The sequence below is a fragment of the Oncorhynchus masou genome, chromosome 30 (assembly GCF_036934945.1).
Source record: "Oncorhynchus masou masou isolate Uvic2021 chromosome 30, UVic_Omas_1.1, whole genome shotgun sequence".
Classification (NCBI taxonomy): domain Eukaryota; kingdom Metazoa; phylum Chordata; class Actinopteri; order Salmoniformes; family Salmonidae; genus Oncorhynchus; species Oncorhynchus masou.
The window spans coordinates 47029180-47053605 of NC_088241.1; the positions used below are offsets into that span (position 1 = coordinate 47029180).

At 41.4% G+C, this 24426-nt stretch overlaps 1 protein-coding gene across 1 annotated transcript; it reads left to right on the forward strand.

Annotated features, from left to right (window-relative positions):
- The first annotated feature begins 4049 nt into the window (after positions 1-4049).
- On the forward strand, positions 4050-7393 carry neurod6a (neuronal differentiation 6a). Its single transcript, XM_064949890.1, has 2 exons — positions 4050-4207; positions 4668-7393. Exon 2 carries the CDS (start codon positions 4672-4674, stop codon positions 5734-5736), a length of 1065 nt encoding a protein of 354 aa, XP_064805962.1. The 5' UTR covers positions 4050-4207; positions 4668-4671; the 3' UTR covers positions 5737-7393.
- Positions 7394-24426: the final 17033 nt, after the last annotated feature.

The window sequence follows — 24426 nt, forward strand, 5'->3', positions numbered from 1 at the left end:
TTATTTATTTAAACTTCATTTTACCAGGTTAGTCAAGAGAGACCTGGAGGAGGCAGGGGAGACAGGGGGAGGTGGGTAGGGAGACAAGGGGAGGTAAACTGGGGTAGATGGAGATGGGAAGGGTGGCAGGGAGAGACAGGGAGTGGCAGGGGGCTGCATGTAGGCAGGACCGGATTACCGAACAGGCACGCAGCGCATGTGTCCTGGGCACCCCAAATTCCAGGGTTGGGGCTAGATTGGTTGGGGCTCTAGATAGCAACATTTGTAGAATTTCAGGAAATTAGCTATAAAACAACAAAAAATGAATCCCTGCCCCTTGGCAAAAAGTGTAGCATTTCATTATAGAGTTATAAAAGGGGAAGGCACTGGAGACAGGGGGAGACAGGAGGAAATAGAGGGGGACAGGGGAGGCAAGAGGAGACAGGAGGAGGCAGGGGAGTTAAGTGGTTTGGAGACTGTAGGGGGCAATGGAGGTAGCCAGATCCCTTGCCAACCCCCCCCCCCGAGTCCCCAGACTCAGTCTCTGCCAACCAGTCTCCCCACAGCAATAACCACCAGAGGTAAGATGTAGGGTGGCTCAGGGATGTTCACACAACATGCATGCTCAGGAACTCAGGTGAACTAACAGCCAAGGGGCTGGAGTGAAGAAAACCCTGGCCTGATCTTCAATTCTGGCACGGCAAAGATATTAACAACACTCAAATCAACATAGCTGGCATCCACTCACCCTCTGCTCCTCCCCGGTCTCAATCCCTTGGTGACATCGTTGGCTGAATTCAACAACAAAATGTAAAATAATTTGACACATCAACCCTGCTGGAACTGAACAATACTTCATTTTCATAAATTATTGGGAGTCAAACCTCTGAATCCCTCCTAATATCTGGCATAACACGGAAAGGTTATGATGAAAAATAAATGTTATATTGGGGCCAGAATATGCATCAAATGTTGTTCGCACTCTAAATGACATGGGGTCAAATAGAGTATGAATTTATGAAAATACCTCAGTAGACAGGAAATTAGCTCATTCTATAAAAGCCCAAAGTAGAATGTTAGATTATGATCGTAGTACTTCACCAATTCCACCCCTTACTATTAAGATTAACAACAAATAATCAGCAAACTATTAGGTTACAATGTTAAAAATGTTGGTCAAATAGAGTAAAACACTAATTTCTTTGAAACAGTTCCCATTGCACCAGAGCTTCCCACCAAGGTAACCAATTAGCATTCTGATTTCTAAAACATTAATGAATTATTCACAGCTCCATATTTCCATACCATTAACAGGCAATGTGTCTTACACCTGGGTACCTTTGTATGTCAACACTTCTGTTTATTTTTTATCCAAGTTTTCAACCTGAGACAGAAGTAAATTAATATTTTCACACAGGGGATATAGAAACAAACTCTTTAAGCGAAGTACAGCTCTGAAATGAAAGTGTGAAAAGTCTTCACTTTTCCAGGGTTGGGCCTTTTACATTTGGTATCCAAGCTTTTTGTATTCTATTGATCATTTAAATATTTAAAGTATTGATATCAACATAAAACAGACAGTCAGGAAGAGAGACACCAAGAATACCTTTGATGCTATCAAAGATCTCAATGACATTCTTTGTTTGCACCCTGTCTGTCTTAAATGTGTAATAATTAAAACGCTGGATGACATTCTACACCAAGCATGGTATAAATACAAAGGATGATATGTTCCCATTTTATAAAATGTTTTTTAATCACAACCCCTTAATTTAATTCTTCTTCTTTACAACAGTAGTGAGCAAGCGTCTTTTTATATTTTTAATTTAAAAAAAATGTAAGTAAGCACGTGCACTATTTCGGAGCTGGGGTGTGTATTAAATGTTTTATGTGAAATGGGATGGGTCTCGTCTCTCTCCCTTCTCCTACACAATGATTTATGGCCCAAAAAGACCAGAGAACTAATTAACAGAGTAATTAATTAATATAAATTTGCATATTTGCATTTGCAATTAGTGCAGTCAAGTGATTAGTCTGAAATGGGAAGTTTGACTCATCAGATGTTGGTGTGTGTACTGGACCGGAAAGCTTGTCGCCAGCTGAGGCATCTATAGAGGGGGGCGAGGTGGGCAGGCTGAGATGGAGGTGTGTGTGTGTGTGTGTGTGTGTGTGTGTGTGTGTGTGTGTGTGTGTGTGTGTGTGTGTGTGTGTGTGTGTGTGTGTGTGTGTGTGTGTGTGTGTGTGTGTGTGTGTGTGTGTGTGTGTGTGTGTGTGTGTGTGTGTGTGTGTGTGTGTGTGTGTGTGCGCGTTTGTGCGTGTGTGCGTGCGTGTGTGCAGACTCATAAACATGAGCGTGGGCTTATACATACCAATCAAGCATGAAACATCTAGTCAACCACCAACCAGAGATGCCATCCACTCAAATGTTAGTTTTTTCCCCTAAATCCCGAATGTAAATACGAGTGAATCTACGATGCTCCTTAACGAGTATAAAAATGTTATTAGGTAGAAGCATGTGGCTTTCTTGGTGTCTCTGAGTTGATTGGCACCAGTGAAATGTGTCCTCATAACTCTCATTTTCCACAGACCACCAACAGACGTATCATTTTAATGTTTTCATCTTTCACAAGAGATTAGCGAATGAGTGGCTTGTTCATCATATCTGATAGGACTAAAGCAGCTATGGAGGCAGCCCAGTCTCCTAACTGGTATTTGAATGCATGGGAGTCATGTCCTTCAAATTAACAGAAGAATACAGGCAGATATACAAGCCACCTCCCAGATTAACCCCAAAATCACCAGACAAGGAACAAAAGTGTTAATGCTTGGTCATCTGGTTCAATAATATTCATATTGTCAACTCATATACATAAGCATGGACTGATACATACCAATCAAGCATGAAACATCTAGTCAACCACCAACCAGAGATTCAGAGATGCCACCACTCAAATGTTAATGTTTCCCCTAAATCCAGAATGTAAATACTTGTCTCGAGGACCACAGTGGAAATAAGTTCAAGACGTTATTGTGGATTATACTCGATGATTTTACTCATGTGTGTCTTTTTCAAGTGTTATGTGTGCTTGTTTTTGTTTTTGTTAAACGGTCGAAATTAATAAACTAAAACTAAACTCAAAAAAACTTTGATCTCAATCAACCCTCCATTCTCAGTTATCATATAACAATTGACTTTACTCTACGGTAACAATAAACGGTTCATATTGAAAGATGTTGTGTGCAACTATGGAATGAGGCACACTAGTATGATTGGCCTCTGGGGGCCTATTGATATGAAGCTGCATTACTCAACACATCCATAACCGGTGTTAGTGCATATTAATGCTAGCTAATCGCAGGTTATTATTTTTATGACACTCCTCTCCCAAAAAGTCTACATTTAGGAGAGGCCTTGGGAATCTCCTGATCTGTGCAAACTCAGCCAATTGGCAAACGCCCTTGACAACATGACCCAAAAGACAGGAGCTATCAATCATGTCACTCTAGCTGTCACTCATTTGTGTAACCTAAGCAACTTCTGAAGTGGGTATTTCTGGCTTGTATGCATTACATGTAATGTTTTATGTACCTTCAACATAGCATGTCATCAACATTGAATTCAATACAATTGCTTAAAACTACATCCTTAATTCCCCCGTAATTGCCTTGCTTTTATCATTTAAAATCCACACATTACCATGCCCTGAGACAGAACATGGATATTCACATTGAATACATATATTCTTTGGAATTTACATGCATCTGTTGTATTATCTGTTCTTTGTGTGAGGTCCCTACTGGTTTCCTCCCGTTCCTAAAGAAGCTATAGGGAAGCTTTGCGATGTTTCCCAGAAGCAAGAAGCATGCCAGATGATCAGGGAGAAATTCAACAGTCCCTCGAGACCACACCACGTGGCCAACGCTGCCAGGTGACGTCATCAGCAGATGGCATGGGTACCAGCTCTGGCGGTTGGCATCGGTGTCATTTCTCAAAGAGAGAGAGAAAGAGAGAGAGAGAGAGAGAGAGAGGGAGAGGGAGAGAGAGAGAGAGAAAGAGAGAGAGGGAGAGGGAGAAAGACAGACAGAGAGAGAGAAAAAAAGACAAGGAGAAGAAGGAGAGTAGGACCACTCTGGTGCTATCTCCCATTGCGATAACAAAAAGGTGCTGGCGCGTAAAGCTACCTGGAAGGCTATTGAGAAGATGTGCACTGTTTGACACAGGATCCAGGTGAGGGAAAACATGCATGTAGACTGAGTGTGGGGAAAAAATGAATGCAGTGGTGTCATGTTGTGGGATGGAAATTGAATTTAAATCAAATTATCTAACAAAAGGATAGTTTATAATTGGGGTTTAAAAGGATGCTCAGTTGAATGAATGAATTAATGAATGGTATGGTGTCTAGGCTACTGTCCTTATCATTGGATTATTATCAGTAATAGGCTAATCATGTAAAGACGTATACTAAAGTCATACAGATGCATACCATCTATATGATATAGACCTTTATAGATATATGTCAAGAAAATTGAATGATTTTAGCCTATAATATTCAATTCGGTTGGGTGTCAATTTGTCCAGATAAGGCCATGGGTAAAATATAATGCTAAGAACGTTCATAAATGTCTAATGATAAAGTAACGGATAACATCGGACTAATCAGCCGTATCTTCCCTCTGTCACGCTGAAGAACGATGTTGACCTTACCGTTTGATGAGCCAGCAATGAGGCCAGGGACCGGGACCCAGTTTGGGGCCAACTTCCCTCTAGACTGCGTGCGCGAGATCAAGGTCAGTAAACAAGAACCTTTCCTAAAAGCAGCCGATACCATCTCCCAGACCCACATCAAAACCACGGAGGATGAGTTAGAGTCGGAGAGGGATGAGGACGAGAGAGAGGAGTTAGGCCAAGAAGACGAGGACGTGGACGGTTTACCAGGAAGGAGGAGAGGCCCACGTAAAAAGAAGATGACCAAGGGGCGCGTGGACAGGGTGAAGATTCGGCGCCAGGAGGCCAACGCGCGCGAGCGGAGCAGGATGCACGGGCTGAACGACGCGCTGGACTGCCTGCGCAAAGTCGTGCCCTGCTACTCCAAGACGCAGAAGCTGTCCAAGATTGAGACTCTCCGACTGGCCAAGAACTACATCTGGGCGCTCTCGGAGATCCTCAGCACCGGCAAGAGACCCGACCTATTGGCATTTGTCCAGGCGCTCTGCAAGGGACTGTCTCAGCCAACCACCAACTTAGTGGCGGGCTGTCTCCAGCTCAATGCCAGAAATGTCATCACGGACCACAACGGAGAGACATCTTTCACTGGTAGGTCCCCATTCGACGCTATGTACCCTACGCCTTATCACAGTTCCACCGAGGCTGGAGCGTCTTCAGGCCACGGCAGCAGCACCCTGGACAGCGCCAAACCTTTCAGACCATTTAGCTCCTACTGTAGTGCCTACGAGTCCTTCTACGAGAGCACGTCCCCAGAATGTTCGAGCCCTCAATTCGACAATGGTGCTCTGAGCCCTCCAATCAACTTTAACGGGATATTCTCCCTAAAGCACGAGGAGCCAGCGGACTATGGAAAGAGTTGTCATTACGGTATGCGGTACTGCGCGGCGGTGGCGGGTCGCAACTCCCTCGGTCAGAACTCAATGTCACGGGGGTCCTCTGACATCCGGGATATCCATGTACCCTATGACATCCACCTCCGCAGCCAGTTCTACCCAATGCAGGAGGAACTAAACACGCCCTTTCATAATTGATAAGAGAAAAGTCAAATGTGACCAGCTTATAGTGGAGTAGCCTAATTAGGCTAAAATACAGAAGCCACACATGTATTATTGACAACTTGGCCCATTTTGGGCACTTCCCACTGGGCACACACTGGTTGAATCAACGTTGTTTCCATGTCATTTCAACGAAATTACGTTGAACCAACGTGGATTAGAAGTTGAATTGACGACTGTGCCCAGAGGGTTGGTTGTGGTGTGGGCCATCTGATGTATAGTCACTTATTCATTGTAATTGAATGTTAATTGTCCTGAGGGTAAATACGTTTTGTAGTGGGATCATTTTAGGGAAAACACACCATGCAGGCAACGGAAACAAACAGAGGTCTGGGAGATTGTCAAATAGCGTTCTGTTAATAGGCCCACTACATCTCCTGTAAGAGTCAAGAAGTAGGATAAGTGACACACATGGATAGGCTATGTTTATTCACAAATTGTTATGCAAGAACATTCTTTTTGGAAATAATTTGTTGATGCCCTTACACACATTAAAGTAGTATACCAAACTATACTTATGCTGAATATTCTCTATTCCTAATTGTATTAATCCAAAGGGTAATGTGACATGGTGGAGTTCGGCCTAGTGATGCAACGTCTTAAATAAGACAGCAATAAAAGGCGAAGGGAACTACAGTATGCAATAAAGAACTCCATGTAGTCTGAGACAACTCTATTATTACCGACTAAACGTGCAGGTCAGTAGGGCACCAGTCAACTGGAACAAATTAGCTATTAGAAGACGCTTCAGACAATTCCTATACGTTTTCATTGCCTCAAGTGTTGCAGAAATTGTTCCAAGCCAGGCTTGTATTTATTTGTAAGTTATTTAATCTGGATTTATTTATCTAGATATCATTTGTCTATAGATGGTAGACATGTGTAAATAAATGTTCACATATTGTGTGTTTTCTACAGTGTCAAACGTTGTGTTAATTATCAAGTGAACTATGAATCGAAGAATGTACAGTTATCCTATTTCTAAAATATGAAATACACGTGTCACTGAATAGATGTTTGAAAGGGGGAACATAACCCTTTGTATTTATAACATGTTTCAAATTAATCTGAAAATGACATTGGAATGCATCTCGTTATTCAGGTTATAGCCTATGTCTTGTGACAAATTAATCAATGTAGGCCTACACAAATTTCTGATATTGGAACTGAACACGATATCTTTCTTATTTCTTGCAACAAATCAATGCACATTTTTGTATATAGTGGGCACATTCGATTTGTTACCGAGGACTATTGTTTACATGTTAATATTTTGTCTATTCATATGCAACTATGGAGAGAATTTTAGTCTACTTTATTTCCTAAATTCTCATCTTAAAAATATTGGCCTATTGGCATAAAGCTTATTTTAGCTCTTTAGAAATGGAATACTTTTATAACAATAATGTTAGGCAAATTATTAACATCTCTTTATGGAATATTCTCACGTAATAATTTCGTTTATATGAACAGGCTGCCTTAATTTGAAATGTATATTTGGCACACACCAATTATGTAATTATTGTATTATTCAATGAAGTGTTCGTGGGGGTATAGTGCGCTTCTGTTTTTTCCCCTTCTTTCAAATTTGTATCTGGTAATGGGATTGTTTTATAAACAACATAACGTTGAATAAAATGGAATTAAAGAGCCTCCATTGTTTCCGTGTCTGCCGAATATATAAATCAATGCATAAGGTTTTTCAGTGATAATGTGACGTTCAAAGACATTATTGATGACGAATGACTGATGGCTTTTGTAATAATATTCTATTTCAGAGTTTATGAAACCAACCAACCTGAATTTATTGTTAGTCACATAATCAATGTAATCATGATATTATTAAGCAATATTTAGTTGCAAATGTAATTGAATTAATTCATTATACTGTCCACACTACCTGTTTGACCTTTCGATTATAGGCTGGCAACCTCAAATAGCCTATGTCCAAAAATCACACAGAAATTGATACATTTTATTCACCCGAAAATAGTTTGTATTTCTTGGGGGCAGAAAATGTATCTCTACTTAATTAATAAATCAGTTAGAGAAAGACAACATCTAAATGTGTGTGTTAGAGAGCGAGAGAGAGAGAAAGAGAGAAAGAGAGGGAGAGGTGGGCATGCGTCCATTGTAAGCCTGTGCCATAAATGTCGCCAAGTTGGGCGTTATAACTGCGTGGACTTCAGCCAGATAGCGACAGACTGCAGATCAGAAGCTTGCTGGGAAGCGTCGTAGGCTATAGGTCGCGCTAATCCCCGGGCGAATGTGCATTGTCATCCTGAGAAATTAGTCGGCGGATGCACGAGACCATGCAAATACAAAACATGATTTGACAGGTTACCTTCAAAGAGCTCTGTTGAAAATACATGTTCCGTATCCACTCAGATATCATGGATAGGCTAATTGAATTCACTTGCCTTAAAGATCTATAAAACTACAGTAAAACAATGTCCAATCAGTCACAACGTAGGTCACAACGTAATCGCTACATTTTAGTTTAGCCTACTTGTGAATGGCGCATTCCCTGATAGTTCTGCTCTGGGGCAAGATGTGTAGTGGGCCTATCGCTGGGTCAAATATTGTACCTTTCAATTGAAAACCAATGCATATTTGAAGATAATTAAGTTTATTAACAAACATTTTCCAAAGAAGAACAATTAAGAACGAATATAGACTAGCTACAAAGGCTGTAAAATGAAATACAGAATATGAGCCATTACCTGCCATTATCTAGTACTAATGAAATATAGAGTACCAGCCATTACCTGCTAATATCTAGTACTAATGAAATAGGAACACCTCTAGCTTTTGACAGACTGGTGCAAAAATGATACCTGTGAATTAACAAGTGCTTTTGATGAGCTTGTAATTCTTGGGCTGCATATGTAAGTGTCATATAACCCAGAGTGGTGATATTTCACACGATGAAGAGAGAAAGAGCCTAGCAGACAGCATATGTTCCTATTTCAGGAGACAAAACTGTCTCCTGACAGAGGCCCACAAAGGAGCAGAAAAAACTCAATGTGTACTACATCTATCCAAGCCTTTTTGTCACTTAGTTACCGTATTAACAACTTCAAGATTGATGTGTGTTATGCTATATAAAAGGTGTTATAAGAATGAACTGTGAAATGTGGCTGAGAAAAGCCTACCATATCCGCATCCACTTCACTTTCTTTGCCAATGGAACCTGGGACAGTTTTCACATATCACATTTTAGGGCTGACCTAGGATCTGTAGAAGAGTGGTTTATTGACCTAAAGCCAGCTAACCGATACCAGCCTTTCATCAATGCCCTTAGTACGGACAGCTCTCTCTGTGTGTGTGTGTGTGTGTGTGTGTGTGTGTGTGTGTGTGTGTGTGTGTGTGTGTGTGTGTGTGTGTGTGTGTGTGTGTGTGTGTGTGTGTGTGTGTGTGTGAATGTGTGTATGTGTGTGTGTGTGTGTGTGTGTGTGTGTGTGTGTGTGTGTGTGTGTGTGTGTGTGTGTGTGTGTTGGGGGTTAACAGACACCTGAGTACCTCTATAGAGAAACATCCTCCTGAATGAATAGCCTGTTAATAATACCGTCCCCGTAATTACAAGTGAAACATGTTGTGCTCCTGTGATGTTGATTTATCTGTGTGGGGCTCCATGACGGTGGCCCACTCTCCACCTCTACTTCTACTTGGCTCAGAGATGTCCCCCTCTCTTTCTCTCACCCCTCACACACACACTCTCTCACTCTATCCCCATCTCTCTCTCTCTCACCCTCCCTCTCTCCCTCTCTCCCTCTTTTTGTCACCGTTCCCACAATTTTGCCACAAGTCCAGGGTCTCAGATGGTGTGCGATGCAAAATGTCCCCCATTAAATTCCTAATAATCTTTTTGGGTGGGTTGCAGTGGGGGTCTTGGCGAAGAGATTTCTTGTTTTAATTAGAAGGTTTAAGGAGCTAAGCCCTTCAGAAAAGCAGGTCCTCCGAGAGGTGGTGTGTGTGTGTGTGTGTGTGTGTGTGTGTGTGTGTGTGTGTGTGTGTGTGTGTGTGTGTGTGTGTGTGTGTGTGTGTGTGTGTGTGTGTGTGTGTGTGTGTGTGTGTGTGTGTGTGTGTGTGTGTGTGTGTGTGTGTGCCCTTGGAGAGGTGGTGGGTGCAGGTGATCCTCCTAACAGAAGTTGCACCACATCGGCAGCCAATAACTCGTTTAAATATTAGATTGGTGTCGGCTTGGCACCCTTCCTGGTCCTGGTCCGTAAAAAAAATCTACACTTGGCACATTCTCACATTTTGTCTTGGCATCAGGGAAATTAAATCAGGGGTTCTTAGGTTCTAATACTACTGAGAGGTAGGCCTAAGTAGTAATGTCTGCACATACAATGGAACAGAATTATACGATAATGCGGTATGGTAGACTTGTATTGTTGTATTGGCTGAAATGTTATGGAATGATCTATATGACATGTTTGGATGTTCGGCATGGTGTATAAAAACAGAAAGCGACAACACCGTTGGTATAAAACAAATATTCTAACTTTAGACTTCTTCAGTATATTATCTGAACTTCTGTATCTGGGGGTGTCACTTTTGTGTGCAACATCCCTTTCAACTGCCAACAAGTTACAGTTGAAACTAGTTACAGTACAGTCTAGTGGAATGAGAGAATATAGCCCAACCATTGACCTCATCCATCTACAGGACCATTAGTAGAACTAGAGAACCAGAGATTAAATATGTAAGAACTCTTCCTATCTGGACAAATTGCATGAAGTTTGTCTGCACTAGACACAGGCTAATCAGGGCCACATTAACAGTCATTTGGAAAGGGGTTGTCAGACACTTAAAGCCATTTATATTATCTGCTAATGCTAAGCACAAAAATGCTAATGAACTAAAGTCCCTGAACAATGTCATCAGTTTCATTCTGCGCTAATTTAGCACACAAAGACACATCTAGTGCAATATAGGAGTAGACTGCTGCTTGATGCATCTACTTCTGAACAGTATGGTCACTGCATGGTCCAGCAGTTAGGTTAGCTCATTGAAATGGTCCAAAAGGTTGCTGGCCTAAATCTGCATTGGTGTAACGCATTTAACCTTGATTTATCCATCTGTTATCAGAAATCACTGTCAATGCTAGAGTCTTGTTCTGTTTCAGCCAAATATGCAGTTGGAGCTCTACCATTTAATTATGATTTTGTTTTGTCATTCATCTACACAAAATACTCTATAATGTCAAAGTTGTTGTTATTTTTTTGTTATTTTTTTTTACAAACATTTACCAATCAATACTAATTAAATAGCTAAAATATTGTTGTTGCATAAGTATTTCACCCTCTTTGTTTAGTCAAACATAAATTAGTTCAGGAGTAAAAGTTGGCTTAACAATTCAAATAATAAGTTACATGATTTTTAAATGACTACCCCTTCCTCTGTCCCCCATAGATACAATATCTGTAAGGTCCCTCAGTCAAGTATTGCATTTCAAGAACAAATTCAACTACAAAGACCCGGGAGCTTTTCAACGTCTCATAAAGAAGGGCAGTGATTGGTAGATGAGTAACATTAACAAATCAGACATTGCATATCTCTTTAAGCTTGGTCAGGTTAATAAATATGCTGTGGAGGATGTATTAAACCACCCAGACACAACAAATATACACTCGTCCTTCTGAACTGAGCTGTAGGACAGGAAGGAAACTGCTCAGGGATGTTACCATGAGGCCATTGGTCATTTTAAGACAGCTACAGAGATCAATGGCTGTGATGTTAGAAAACTGAGGATGGATCAACAACATTGAAGTTACTCCACAATAATGACCTAAATGACAGAGTGAAAAGAAGGATACAAATATACATAATCAAACTATTTCAAAACATGTATCCTGTTTGCAACAAGGCACTAAAGTAATACTGCAAGAAAAACATGGCAAAGGAATTAACATGTTGGCCTAAATGCAAAGCCTTATGCCTCCTTATTTTCAAGCATGCTGGTGGCTGCATCATGGTATGGGTATGTTTGAAAACGGCAAGACTGGGGAGTTTTTTGGGGGGATAAAAATAAACGGGTTAGAGATAAGCACAGGTAAAATCCTAGAGGAAATCTTGATTCAGTCTGCTTTCCACCAGACACTCGGGAGAAATATACCTTTCAGCAGGACAATAACCTACAACCTACGCGTCGAGAAAATTCAAATTAAAGGTACACCAAATTTAAAGGGATGGCTTTTAAAAAATGTACAGAAAACCCTATTGAATAAAAACCTCACAAGAAATTATGTTGGCCAGCAAGTGGGAGGGTTTCAGTGGTTGAATTACATTTATTCAGCACATGCAAGGGAACCACGCCAACAAAGCCCATTAAGCACCTGTATACGATAAGTCTGAATACCAACTACTGACATTTGCGTAGGAAAGGCGTACATTTCCTAAGTCTGAATCGGGCCCGTAGAGACTAACCCATTGCCGAAATTGCCACAGGGAATGGGGGAACAATAGGCAAGCAGCTTGGTGAGAAGGCAACAACTGTTGGCGCAATTATTAGCAAATGGAAGAAGTTCAAGATGACGATCAATCACCCTCGGTCTGGGGCTCCATGCAAGATCTCACCTCGTGGGGCATCAATGATCATGAGGAAGGTGAGGGATCAGGCCAGAACTACACGGCAGGACCTGGTCAATGACCTGAAGAGAGCTGGGACCACAGTCGCAAAGAAAACCATTAGTAACACACTACGCCGTCATGGATTAAAATCCTGCAGCGCACGCAAGGTCCCTCTGCTCAAACCAGCGCATATCCAGGCCCGTCTGAAGTTTGCCAATTACCATCTGGATGATCCAGAGGAGGAATGGGAGAAGGTCATGTGGTCTGACGAGACAAAAATAGAGCTTTTTGGTCTAAACTCCACTCGCTGTGTTTGGAGGAAGAAGAAGGATGAGTACACCCCCAAGGACACCATCCCAACCGTGAAGCATGGAGGTGGAAACATCATTCTTTGGGGATGCTCTTCTGCAAAGGGGACAGGACGACTGCACCATATTGAGGGGAGGATGGATGGGGCCATGTATCGCGAGATCTTGGCCAACAACCTCCTTCCCTCAGTAAGAGCATTGAAGATGGGTCATGGCTGGGTCTTCCAGCATGACAATGACCCGAAACACACAGCCAGGGAAACTAAGGAGTGGCTCCGTAAGAAGCATCTCAAGGTCCTGGAGTGGCCTAGCCAGTCTCCAGACCTGAACCCAATAGAAAATCTTTGGAGGGAGCTGAAAGTCCATATTGCCCAGCGACAGCCCCGAAACCTGAAGGATCTGGAGAAGGTCTGTATGGAGGAGTGGGCCAAAATCCCTGAGGCAGTGTGTGCAAACCTGGTCAAGAACTACAGGAAACGTATGATCTCTGTAATTGCAAACAAAGGTTTCTGTATCAAATAATAAGTTCTGCTTTTCTGATGTATCAAATACTTATGTCATGCAATAAAATGCAAATTAATTACTTAAAAATCATGCAATGTGATTTTCTGGATTTTTGTCTCCCACAGTTGAAGTGTACCTATGATAGAAATGACAGACCTCTACATGCTTTGTAAGTAGGAAAACCTGCAAAATCACCAGTGTATCAAATACTTGTTCTCCCCATTGTGATATATATATTTATTTTTAATTTGTTTTGGTGGGTTGGGGGCCCCCAGATAGCATATGAAAACGTCATAAGCAATGGCCAAATATGTAGAGTTGCAGAAAATGTGCATTAACGGTCGACTTTGTGCGTGATAACTGGTCCAACACCTCTTTCTTTAATTTTCAAACAGAAATGGGGTGTGCCTTTGGGGGTTCATCAATGTGTCATTCTGGTTATGAGCACCACAATCGACATAGCTGGTCTATTAGCTAATCTAGCCACTAGTAGCAAGCCAGCAAACTGCTCCAGTATGTGTTGACGCCAAATTGACAGGATTTTTCGGTAGACAGAAGCTGTAGAGATTGGTAAGAAATGGCACTTCTGTAGCCAAATATCTTATTCATCCATTTTTTTTTTAAGCAATACATGACCTGATATGATGGTGCATTGATCAGTTATACAGTTTAAATGTTATTTTATCATTTTTGCCCAAAGTCGACCTTTAAAGTAACTGTCCAGTGTTTCCAGATGTCTATGAAATATGACCTATAATTGATTACAATATGAGTGAAATAGTTTTCCTTCCAAAAAATGCCAATTAAGTATGTTAAAATGCTGCTTTTCTGTGTTGGAATGGTACTGGCGTACCCCAACAACAGAATGGTGTGACCGTATACCAGTCATTAAAAATATTAATGTAAGGAGACCAATGATTGGCCAGCACGTCCTCCTCCTCTGGAGGAGGACATCATCATCTATGAGGAAATAGCAAAAAAAATTTAAATGGCCTGTTAGAGATACAAGTTTGAGGTTTTTGTAGGTTTTTTTCCTCCAGTTTATGCTTTGCCACAAATATGAGTATAGGATGAGTCAACAGCATTATTTGGGTGTGAAGAATACCCAGAATATGAACTTTTAAAAGTGATATTTTCACAAGACAGTTACCCTAACCCTCCAGCTGTGTTCTGATCGAATTGTACTGATTTACAAGTTTTCTTTCTGAATCTGATTGTCATAAGGTTCCATGACTTTGTCCACACAGAGCATCTGAACACACATAAAAACATCTGAACAAACATAAAAATTTGGGTGTTTTATTTATCCTTTGTACACCTGTGGTGTTGACGTTTAAAAATGGCCAGTCATTAGAAATGAATGGGTGAGACTACAATTAGTGTATAAAATAGAGTTCAGGCACATGCCCATTCATCAGATGGACACACTTCCTCTCCCAGACCCCCACGTGCATGTGTGTTTGAGTACACACACACACACACACACACACACACACACACACACACACACACACACACACACACACACACACACACACACACACACACACACACACACACACACACACACACACACACACACACACACACACACACACACACACACACACACACACACACACACACACCTCACTCCCCTTCTTGGCTTCCATGGCAAACCCCACGGGAACCTTCCCCAATATAATCTTTCCCCCACTGGAACCACACCTGTTGACATTCTCACAAACAATTGCAACATTGTTTCAATAATATATAGAACTTTTCTCGCGGCTCTGGTATATAAAGCTTTTTTGAGGCTTTGCTCACAATTCATTCTGTGGCAGTACAATGACCAAACGATATACTGCATATGAGACTTTGATCATGACGCTGGTGAGGAGGATTGTGTAGAGCAGCAGGAAATTATCTTTGAAACTGCTCAATTTTCTCTCATCCTCATGGCAAAATATGAAGAATAGCATGAAATGAGCTATAAAAAAAGCATTAGTTTTTCTCTCTGCCACATGGCAAAATGTGTAAAATTGCATGAAATTAGCTTTAAAACTACAAAATCTGCAGAATAGCATTTTAAAACTGCAAATGTTTCTCTCAGCCACATGGCAAAATGTGTTGAAATGTAGGAAGTTAGTTGTTTTCCTAAAACAAATACAGTACCAGTCAAACATTTTGGACACACCTACTCAATCAAGCGTTTTTCTTTATTTTTACTGTTGTACATTGTAGAATAATAGTCAAAACTATGAAATAACACATATGGAATCACGTAGTAACCAAACATTTTTAAAGAAATCTAAATATATTTTACATTTGAGATTCTTCAGAGAAGCCACCCTTTGCCTTGATGACAGCTTTGCCTACTCTTGGCATTCTCTCAACCAGCTTCATGAGGTAGTCACCAGGAATGCATTTCAATTAACAGGTGTGCCTTGTTAAAAGTGAATTTATGTAATTTATTTTCTTCTTAATACATTTGAGCCAAACAGTTGTGCTGTGACAAGGTAGGGATGGTACACAGAAGATAGCCCTATTTGGTAAAAGACCAAATCCATATTATGGTAAGAACAACTTAAATAAGCAGAGAGAAAAGACCATCATTACTTTAAGACATGAAGGTCATTCAATCCAGAAAATGTCAAGAACTTTGAAAGTTTCTTCAAGACCCAGAGTTACCTGTGCTGCAGAGGATAAGTTCATTCGAGTTACCAGCTTCAGAAATTGCAGCCCAAATAAATGCGCCACAGAGTTCAACATCAACTGTTCAGAGGAGAATGCATGAATCAGGCCTTCATGGTCAAATTGCTGCAAAGAAACCACTACTAAAGGACACCAATAATAATAAGAGACTTGCTTGAGCCAAGAAACATGAGCAATGGACATTTGACAGGTAGAAATCTGTCCTTTGGTCTGATGAGTCCAAATTTGACATTTTTGGTTCCAACTGCTGTGTCTTTGTGAGACGCAGAGTAGGTGAACGGATGATCTCTGCATGTGTGGTTCCCACCGTGAAGCATAGAGGAGGAGGTGTGATGGTGTGGGGATGCTTTGCTTGTGACACTATCTGTGATTTATTTAGAATTTAAGGCACATTTAACCAGCATGGCTACCACAGCATTCTGCGGTGATATACCATCCCATCTGGTTTGCGCTTAGTGGGACTATCATTAGTTTTTCAATAGGACAATGACACAACACACCTCAAGGCTGTGTAAGGGCTATTTAACCAAGAATGAGAGGAATTGAGTGCAGCATCAGATGACCTGGCCTCCACTATCACCCGAGCGCAACCCAATTGAGATGGTTTGGGACGAGTTGGACTGCAGAGTGAAGGAAAAGCATCCAACAAGTGCTCATCATATGTGGGAACTCCTTCAAGACTGTTGGAAAAGCATTCCAGGTGAAGCTGGTTGAGAGAATGCCAAGTGTGTGAAAAGCTGTCCTCAAGGCAAAGGGTGGCTACTTTGAAGAATATAAAACATATTTTGATTTGTTTACTTGTTTTGGTTACTACATGATTCCATATGTTTAATTTCATAGTTTCGATGTCTTCACTATTATTGTACAATGTAGAAAATTGTAAAATTAAAGAAATGTAGGTATGGCCAAACTTTTTACTGGTACTGTATGTTGGAAGACACATTTCATTTGAAGGCATTCAACTGACTAGGTATCCCCCTTTCATTTCCTTTCCTTTTACCTAAAAACAGATTTTTGGGGGTTGGGGGGCCTTCTACTTATCATTACACTTATATACTGTGTTTTCCTCCATATACCTCCATATACCCTACCAAAGATCCCTCAAGAGAGGCACAATGAGTCATGTCAAACCGTGTAGAATTGCAGGAAAAAATGTCTGGGGGAGGACCCCCGGGCCCCACGTCTACTCTTCGTCCCCCCTCCCAAATGTCTACACCACATTTTTGCCCTTGGACTATCTCACAAAGACTCACAGCTGTAATTGTTGCCAAAGTTTTTTCTAGCATGTGGATACTTATCTATTCAAAGTATTTTAGCTTTTACTTTTTCTTTCATTTTTAAGAAGTACAGAGTATTATTTGCAGATGTTTGTATCCCCCTTTGTAACAGAATACAATTTATTGAAATCCAAAAGGGTTGAATATGTATGATACCCAAAATAGAACAATTTTGAAGGCTATACAGAACCTTTTGGTTGTTCCTAGATATAGAACAGTAGCTTTGGCATTTCTCGAGACCTTCTACAGATCAACTGAACAATACTATATGTGTTGTTGTTCAAATTAGACTGATAGGAAGCATTATTATCCATCTCAGTTGTAAACTAACTACTTGATTTGAGCTTTGCTTATTGTCAAGGAACAAATAGTCACCAGGTTGTGTTCTCCCTATTCCCTCTCTTCTCACACAGTGTTGGCTGATTTGCAGGAGTTGTTGCCTGCACATATGTTGCACATTTCTGCATGTGCACATGTGTGGGTGGTTGTGAAGGGGGTGGTGGTACCTTGTAAGATATAGCGCTGAATTTTTATATCTTGTTTTTCATAAGCATCTAATTGCAAGAGCCAACCTGTGAAATAAATTTAAAAAACACCACTCCCAACACCACATTGGGTCTAAACATATTCCTCCTCCAATGCAACATACAGTGCACAAACACAACTACCCTGACTATATACAGTCATCTATAGGGGATGCTAGCCTGCGATGGACCATGGTACTCTCCTTCTGGCATGGTGCCATCTCCCTCCTTCACTATACCATGCCCTCCTGGGGGACCCACTACTGTCCCAGGATTCCACTGGTGTACATGCCTCACTGCTGCTGCCTTGTCTGCCCCACCATGGTGGCATAAGGGAGGGGAGGAGGTGTGTGTTTGCGCATGTGTGTGCATGCGTGCGTGCGTGCCTGTGTGTGTGTGTGTGTGCGTGCGTGCGTGTGTGTGTGTGTGTGGGGAAGGCCTGAGGAAACAAAGAGGGGGAGGGTGGAGGGGTCCGCAGTCTGTACATGATGGGTGGAGGAGTGGAGGGTGGGGGGGAGGAAGAATAATAGGGTTGTTGTTTGGTCGTGGTCCAACAAAATGTCATGCTAGTCAATGTATCACCAGTGGAGACACAGACAGAGGCACTAGAGGCAGACACACACACACACACACAGAGGCAGAGCCTCCGACAGCCTCTGCAGGCCCAGACACCACCCATCTGGGAAAGACAGGAGCACAAAGACTGCAATAGGCTAAACATGTTCACCAATAAGGATCTTAAAGTCCATAGTCTACAGAATGTGAACTGTTCACCAATCGACAGAGGATTGAGGTTCCTTCACGTAGGAAACAAAGGATGGACTTCTGTAGAAATATTTACAATTATTTAAAAAATGTAATGTCAAGGAATTCTGTTATAATTATGAAATGTACTGTGTACGGCAGACAGAGTTACATGTTTGGGCCATTGCTAATCATTCTTATACAACAATGGTAACAATGCCAGAATGTAATTAAAGCACCATGGTTGATTTCCTTGTTCACTATGTGTATATGTGGTTTATATCAGGTTTATCTTTAACTCCAATGTCAGAGAAAGTTTTTTTGTGTTAATTTTGGCACAAACTTAAAGTCATTTCCTCCAATTATTTCCTCATGTCCAAAGACACAGTGTCGTATTATTGTGGAAATGAAACAAACACACACCACCCATCACTCCCGGCAACAAATCCATTCTCCTCTCAACCCATTTTTTGTTGTTGTTGATTCCATTAAAGTGGTCTTTTTAAAGAGAAAATAAATTACAAAAAAAAAAAAAAAAAATGTGAGCGATAAACATGCAGGCAGGTGTTGACGATGCAAATGAAACAGAGGACAGATGGTTAGCGGCTCCATCACTCACTCAGAGGAAGGAGGATAATAAATAGAGGTAATCAAATTCCCTCAGTGGGTTTGGGACTTTCTTCAGAACTTTCCTGTCTGTGCCACCATCAAACAGGCACCGTGTGGCACAGCTCTGGAGGATAGCCTAAACGGGATGATGGCCTAAACTTCTGAGAGGCTTTTGAGAGTTTTTCTACCGATGCCATTTTGCTCTCCCGCATCGCCTGGAAAAGTGCCAACCTCAAAAACGTCAAGTTTTTTGTTTTGAAATCATAGTAAAAAAGAGGGGTTCTGGGTGTGTGTGTGTGTGTGTGTGTGTGTGTGTGTGTGTGTGTGTGTGTGTGTGTGTGTGTGTGTGTGTGTGTGTGTGTGTGTGTGTGTGTGTGTGTGTGTGTGGTGGCCTAAGGGTGTCAGAGAGGAGCAGACATATAGATATGGTTATGGTGTGGTATTGTGCTTGTTTACAAACATCAAGCTCAAAAACAAAAGCACTCACAAGCACATACACAGTTATATAGTATTGTGTGACCATTAGGCAATACAAAAACACAGAAAAGGCCTTCAGTATGTCAATACATATGTAGACGTCATTGAAGTAATTTGTATACAGTCATAAATACACATACACCCCCCCACACACACACACACACCCACACCCACACACACACACACACACACACACACACACACACACACACACACACACACACACACACACACACACACACACACACACACACACACACACACACGTGTGGGGGGCGGGTGCAGCCATGGAGCTGCTTGATTGCAGGAATGCTGCCTGGTATCCTCGGGCACCACACGTGCCAAGCTGCCAGTCTGTGCCGTCACACCTTGCTACCTTTTAAGATTGCCCTGCAGAGACGGCGGGGGGGAATGCCAGCCTCTACCCGCCGCAGTCTGGAGGCCCTGGAGAACCATGAGTCAGGGACCGTTGCCAACATTATACCCAGGAGAGCAGCTGAGGCAGGGGGACTAGGGGAGCTACAGCCTCCTGTCCCGCACCCCAGGACCAGGCACCACACAGCGGGCCCAGATAGTAGCAGAGACATTCTCTGGATGAATCTCCCATTACACTATACATCAAGATAGATTTCACTAGTGAATCTATAACATGTGTGACATACATATCTACAACATCTATACATCAGTCTGAGGCTGTGGATGATCCATTAAGAGAAGTGTGCAGTATGTGTGAGTACGTCACTTTTTTTTTGGTCTCATCTTCGTCTACAAATGGCGTCGGATGGCAGAATGTAAATTAGATGGTTATTACGGCAGTGTTCATCAAGCCAGGCTGGAGAGACTTCAATAGCTTGATGAATATGCATGCAAATTTGTTAATTAAGTTAATTATTCTGCTGAAAATTCATTTGTCTTCCAAGGACTTCTCCTGCAATGATTCGAACATGTTTCTGTCATTAGTCATGCACCATGCTATTTAAAATCACTTTGGTCCACTTTTTAAAAGTTTGACAGGGCCAAAAAAGACAGAGGGGGAAGTGTAAGACCAAAAAAAGAGGGTGAGCGATAGAACGATAAAGGAGGGATGGAATCTGTTTTTAGCAACTGAAATATTTTTGGACTGCTCCAAGGGAAGGGGCTGACTGGATGACAGTAAAGAAGGCAGAGCAGAACAGAGCTTAAATACATTGGGTGAAACGTTTACCACTAAAGTACAAACCCATTGACCACCCAAACCCCTTCATATCAGAGATGTTTTAGTTCCCTACATTTAATGAGTTTTACTGTATAAGACATTAAGTGTAGCTGGGAGTTCAATACCAAAATAGAGAGGTATTTTGTTGAGCTGTAATGTATTATTTACAAGTTGGTGTTCACAATATATCAATAAAGCTATTCGTGGGGGAGCCTTCTTCTTCCAGGCTTCTTGTTCTTTTGGTTAGGCTTTGTTGTGTACATTTTTAGGGATTCTCCCAGTGGGGAATGACTTCGCCTTAGATGGAAGCTGTCCACTGTTATGTGGTGCTGAAGTTCTTCATTCTGACACCGTCGATGTCAGTGGTGCTGAATCTCTGATAGGCGAAGGCTTACCTACATGACGTTTATTATGACTCAACATAGTTTGTGTAAGACTATCCTCAAACAAAACTTGATCGGTTATTTTTGTTGTTGTTGTGGGCTTCCTGTCAGCATATAGACCTTACTCAAGAAGTGTGAGGAAGAAAGCTCACGAAGTAGAACGACCCCCGCTGAGCGCCGCTACCGCAGTGACAGGTGTTTGAGAAAATACTGCGTGTTTGAACGTTGTGTAACTCCCACCGTTGGAGGGACATCTGAAAACCACACCTCACAGCTGCCACAACAAGTGCACTAAGGTAATAATGACAAACGGTTTTTCTTCTTCCTAAGTTCATATTCAGGCAGCCTACATTTTCTGTCGAGAGAGAGAGTGATAGGTCAGTTTGCCTAATGTACAAACACACAAAATATTCTTCACAGGCCTACTTTACTTCTCATCTCTAAAATGGAATGCTCAGAGGAACATATTGCAACATAACCGAACCCAACCATTCTCTGGCAGCGACCGCAGCAGTGTTCACGGGCCAATGAAAACACCTAGTCCCCTGTCTCCACTTTTAATTGGGGATCTTTAGTGCTATTAGCTGCAGAGGCTGCTTGCCTGCATTGGCTCCCTCAGTAGTGTCACTACCACTGTGTCTCTACTGACTATCACTTTATGTGTCTTGGCACAGCTCCTCAAGTGGACGCGCACACACATTATCCATTCTGTGCTGTAACACACACACACACACACTTGGGGAATACTGTTTAATCAATGATGTAAAAAAAGTATAATTTATTTGTTCAATCATTAATTTGTGGTACATATGGAAATATAAGCTATAAACGTATATGATAAAAGGCAACATCATCCATAAACAGGTGAAAATGCTTTAGAGGAAGTTGTCTCCTACAAATAAAAATGTGTGAGATGGCCTCCCAATGATTCCCCTGACTGCTAATGCTTATCAATTAAACATCGCCATCTGGTGGGAGCAAGAGACATGACAAGTAAATAAATTCAACTCGACAGGAGTTGTTTGACTCAGAGCCAAATGCAAACCACTGGTACTGAACCTGAACCAGCACGTATCCAGTAATACCATGAGATTTATTTGCGCCAGATGTGTTCTGCTGAGAGTTCTCTTTCTCAACATTGCAAGTTATACCCATAAATAATGATAAACTTTAAATCAGCCAGCCTGGCACAGAACATGCACAGTAACAGGTCTAAGTGTGTGTAAGGAGCTACATTCTTAGCTTGTACATATAGCTACGTAATATAGCTTTGGTGTCCATTTGATGTTGCACATACAGTGAATTTGCATCTATAGGCTGACGTCATTGGATTTAGCCAAGTTGTCAACAATCTCACTACCTTCAAACTAGTGAATAGGCTTACTGAATACTGAATGATGGATGGCTTAGGTTATAGTTTAGCAAAACTCCATGCATACAATAGAACAAACATCATAATGTCCAAACAATAGAATATAGCACAAAACACTAGCTGACACATCCACACTGAGTGTTTGTCAGCCTGATAGCATTCTGTTGGTTACCTGAACAGCTGTTATGATCACAGGGTTACACAGCCACACTCCAGATGTGAGGAGCATCAATTACATATGCACCTGAGTCTGGTGATTGCATAAAGTATTAAGTACAATATTGATGTCTAGAGCCGGTAGTCTCCTCAAGGGAGCAGGATTTAGGTAATATGAACTTTATCAAAGGCCCACTAGGCTTAAGTGGTTTTACTGTCTGTCTGTGAAATAAAATGCATTACTACAAAGATGATAATGTGGAATAGCTACAGGACTCATTTGCAACACACATTTGATGACGCTTCTGATAAACAGCATCACAGACTAATTGCTTGAACAGACAGATGGTATAGGCTTAAGATTTTAGAGAATAACCCCAGGGGCTACAAAATAAATGCACAGATGTGCAATAACCAAACACATAAAGAAATATTGGATGAAAGGAGAGGAATGAAATAAAGAGGAAATAGAAACGTATGGGCTGTTTTCTTTTGTTTTCTCACTTCTGTCTCTCTGGCATCTGTTGATGAAGAGTAATGTTAACAATGCCAACTTACTAAAGGACCAATCCAGGCTAAGGAAAGAGGTGACATAAACTTTCCCTTACCCTCTCTGGTGGTCACAGCCTATACATACAGTTGGCATGAGCATGACGACTTAGCCTGAGAAACTGATTTACAGAACATCTAACAGCAGGAGTTGACAAATGTTTGTTTTTTTCTCTAGAGTCTGGCACAACATTTTGAGGTAGTAATACACAAACAAATCATCGTAGGTTTGATCTTTTTCAGTGCACATGCTTTTGATTAATTATACTTTTTGTTGATAACCCTGATCATGTGTAGGCTTATGCATCTGCAATGAAATGGACTGAAATGCGTGAAATGTTCAGGAGGCAAGGAATGTGATATTAGGAGGGAGTGTTCAAATCAATCAAGTAAAAAAAAAAAAAACATCTGCATTTGCCTCTAGCAAATATCCGACAAAACACTAGATGCTATTGCCTGCCAAATCTAGTACCCAATAATTGTGTTGTTTTACATGTGGTTGACACCTCTACCAAATGCATATATGCATATGCATTAGTATTCAGCACCTTTTTGTCTGAAATATCTCAACACAATCTCAATTATAATTGCTGTTAAATGCAAGTTTAATTACTTACAATAAAAAGGCAAAATTCAATTGAGGCATCTTGCATTCTGACATAAATGTTGTTGTCATTAATAGTACGTATGGAAGAGAGAGAGAGAACAAGTGCCTGGTGAGGACTATAAGACATCCATCATTAACTTTGCCCATTTCTCTGTCGTCTTCTAGGGTGAATTAATAGAGTGTCACAGGGAGGACGGTGGGTTGCCTGAGGCTCCGAGGCAACACTCCCTCCACCGTCTGTTCCTGCTGCTGCGTTCTCACAACTCAACTGATGACGATTATTAGCTCACTGACTAGTCTCTTCTCACAGGCACTGTGCAGGATGCCCCGAATCTGATGAGAGAGACGACTCACAGACAGACTGAAAGGAGTGAATCTCACCCTGACTTAACTGTCTGGCAGGCACAACAAGTCGACAGACACCACAGCTGGTGGTGGTTAAGAGACAATGGAATTCCAAAATAGCTACTGATGGGGAGTGTCTTCTGATAGAGTACCCCTAAAAAAAGAGTTAAAGTATATTCTTTCAGGATGTTCCTCGGTATATATGTCATTGAGCCAGTGTCTCTGTTATCAGAAAGTAGACATAAAACCCCCGTTGTAAAGTATAGAGAAGAACCTAAACTATGCTTGTCTGTTAATGAGGAGATGGAGTTTGTGGAAAAATAAATGCTCTCTTGTAGTAAATTTC

What these genes read in the sequence shown, in the direction of transcription:
- neurod6a (XM_064949890.1), top strand. Translation starts at nt 4,672, where the DNA reads ATGTTGACCTTACCGTTTGATGAGCCAGCAATGAGGCCAGGGACCGGG.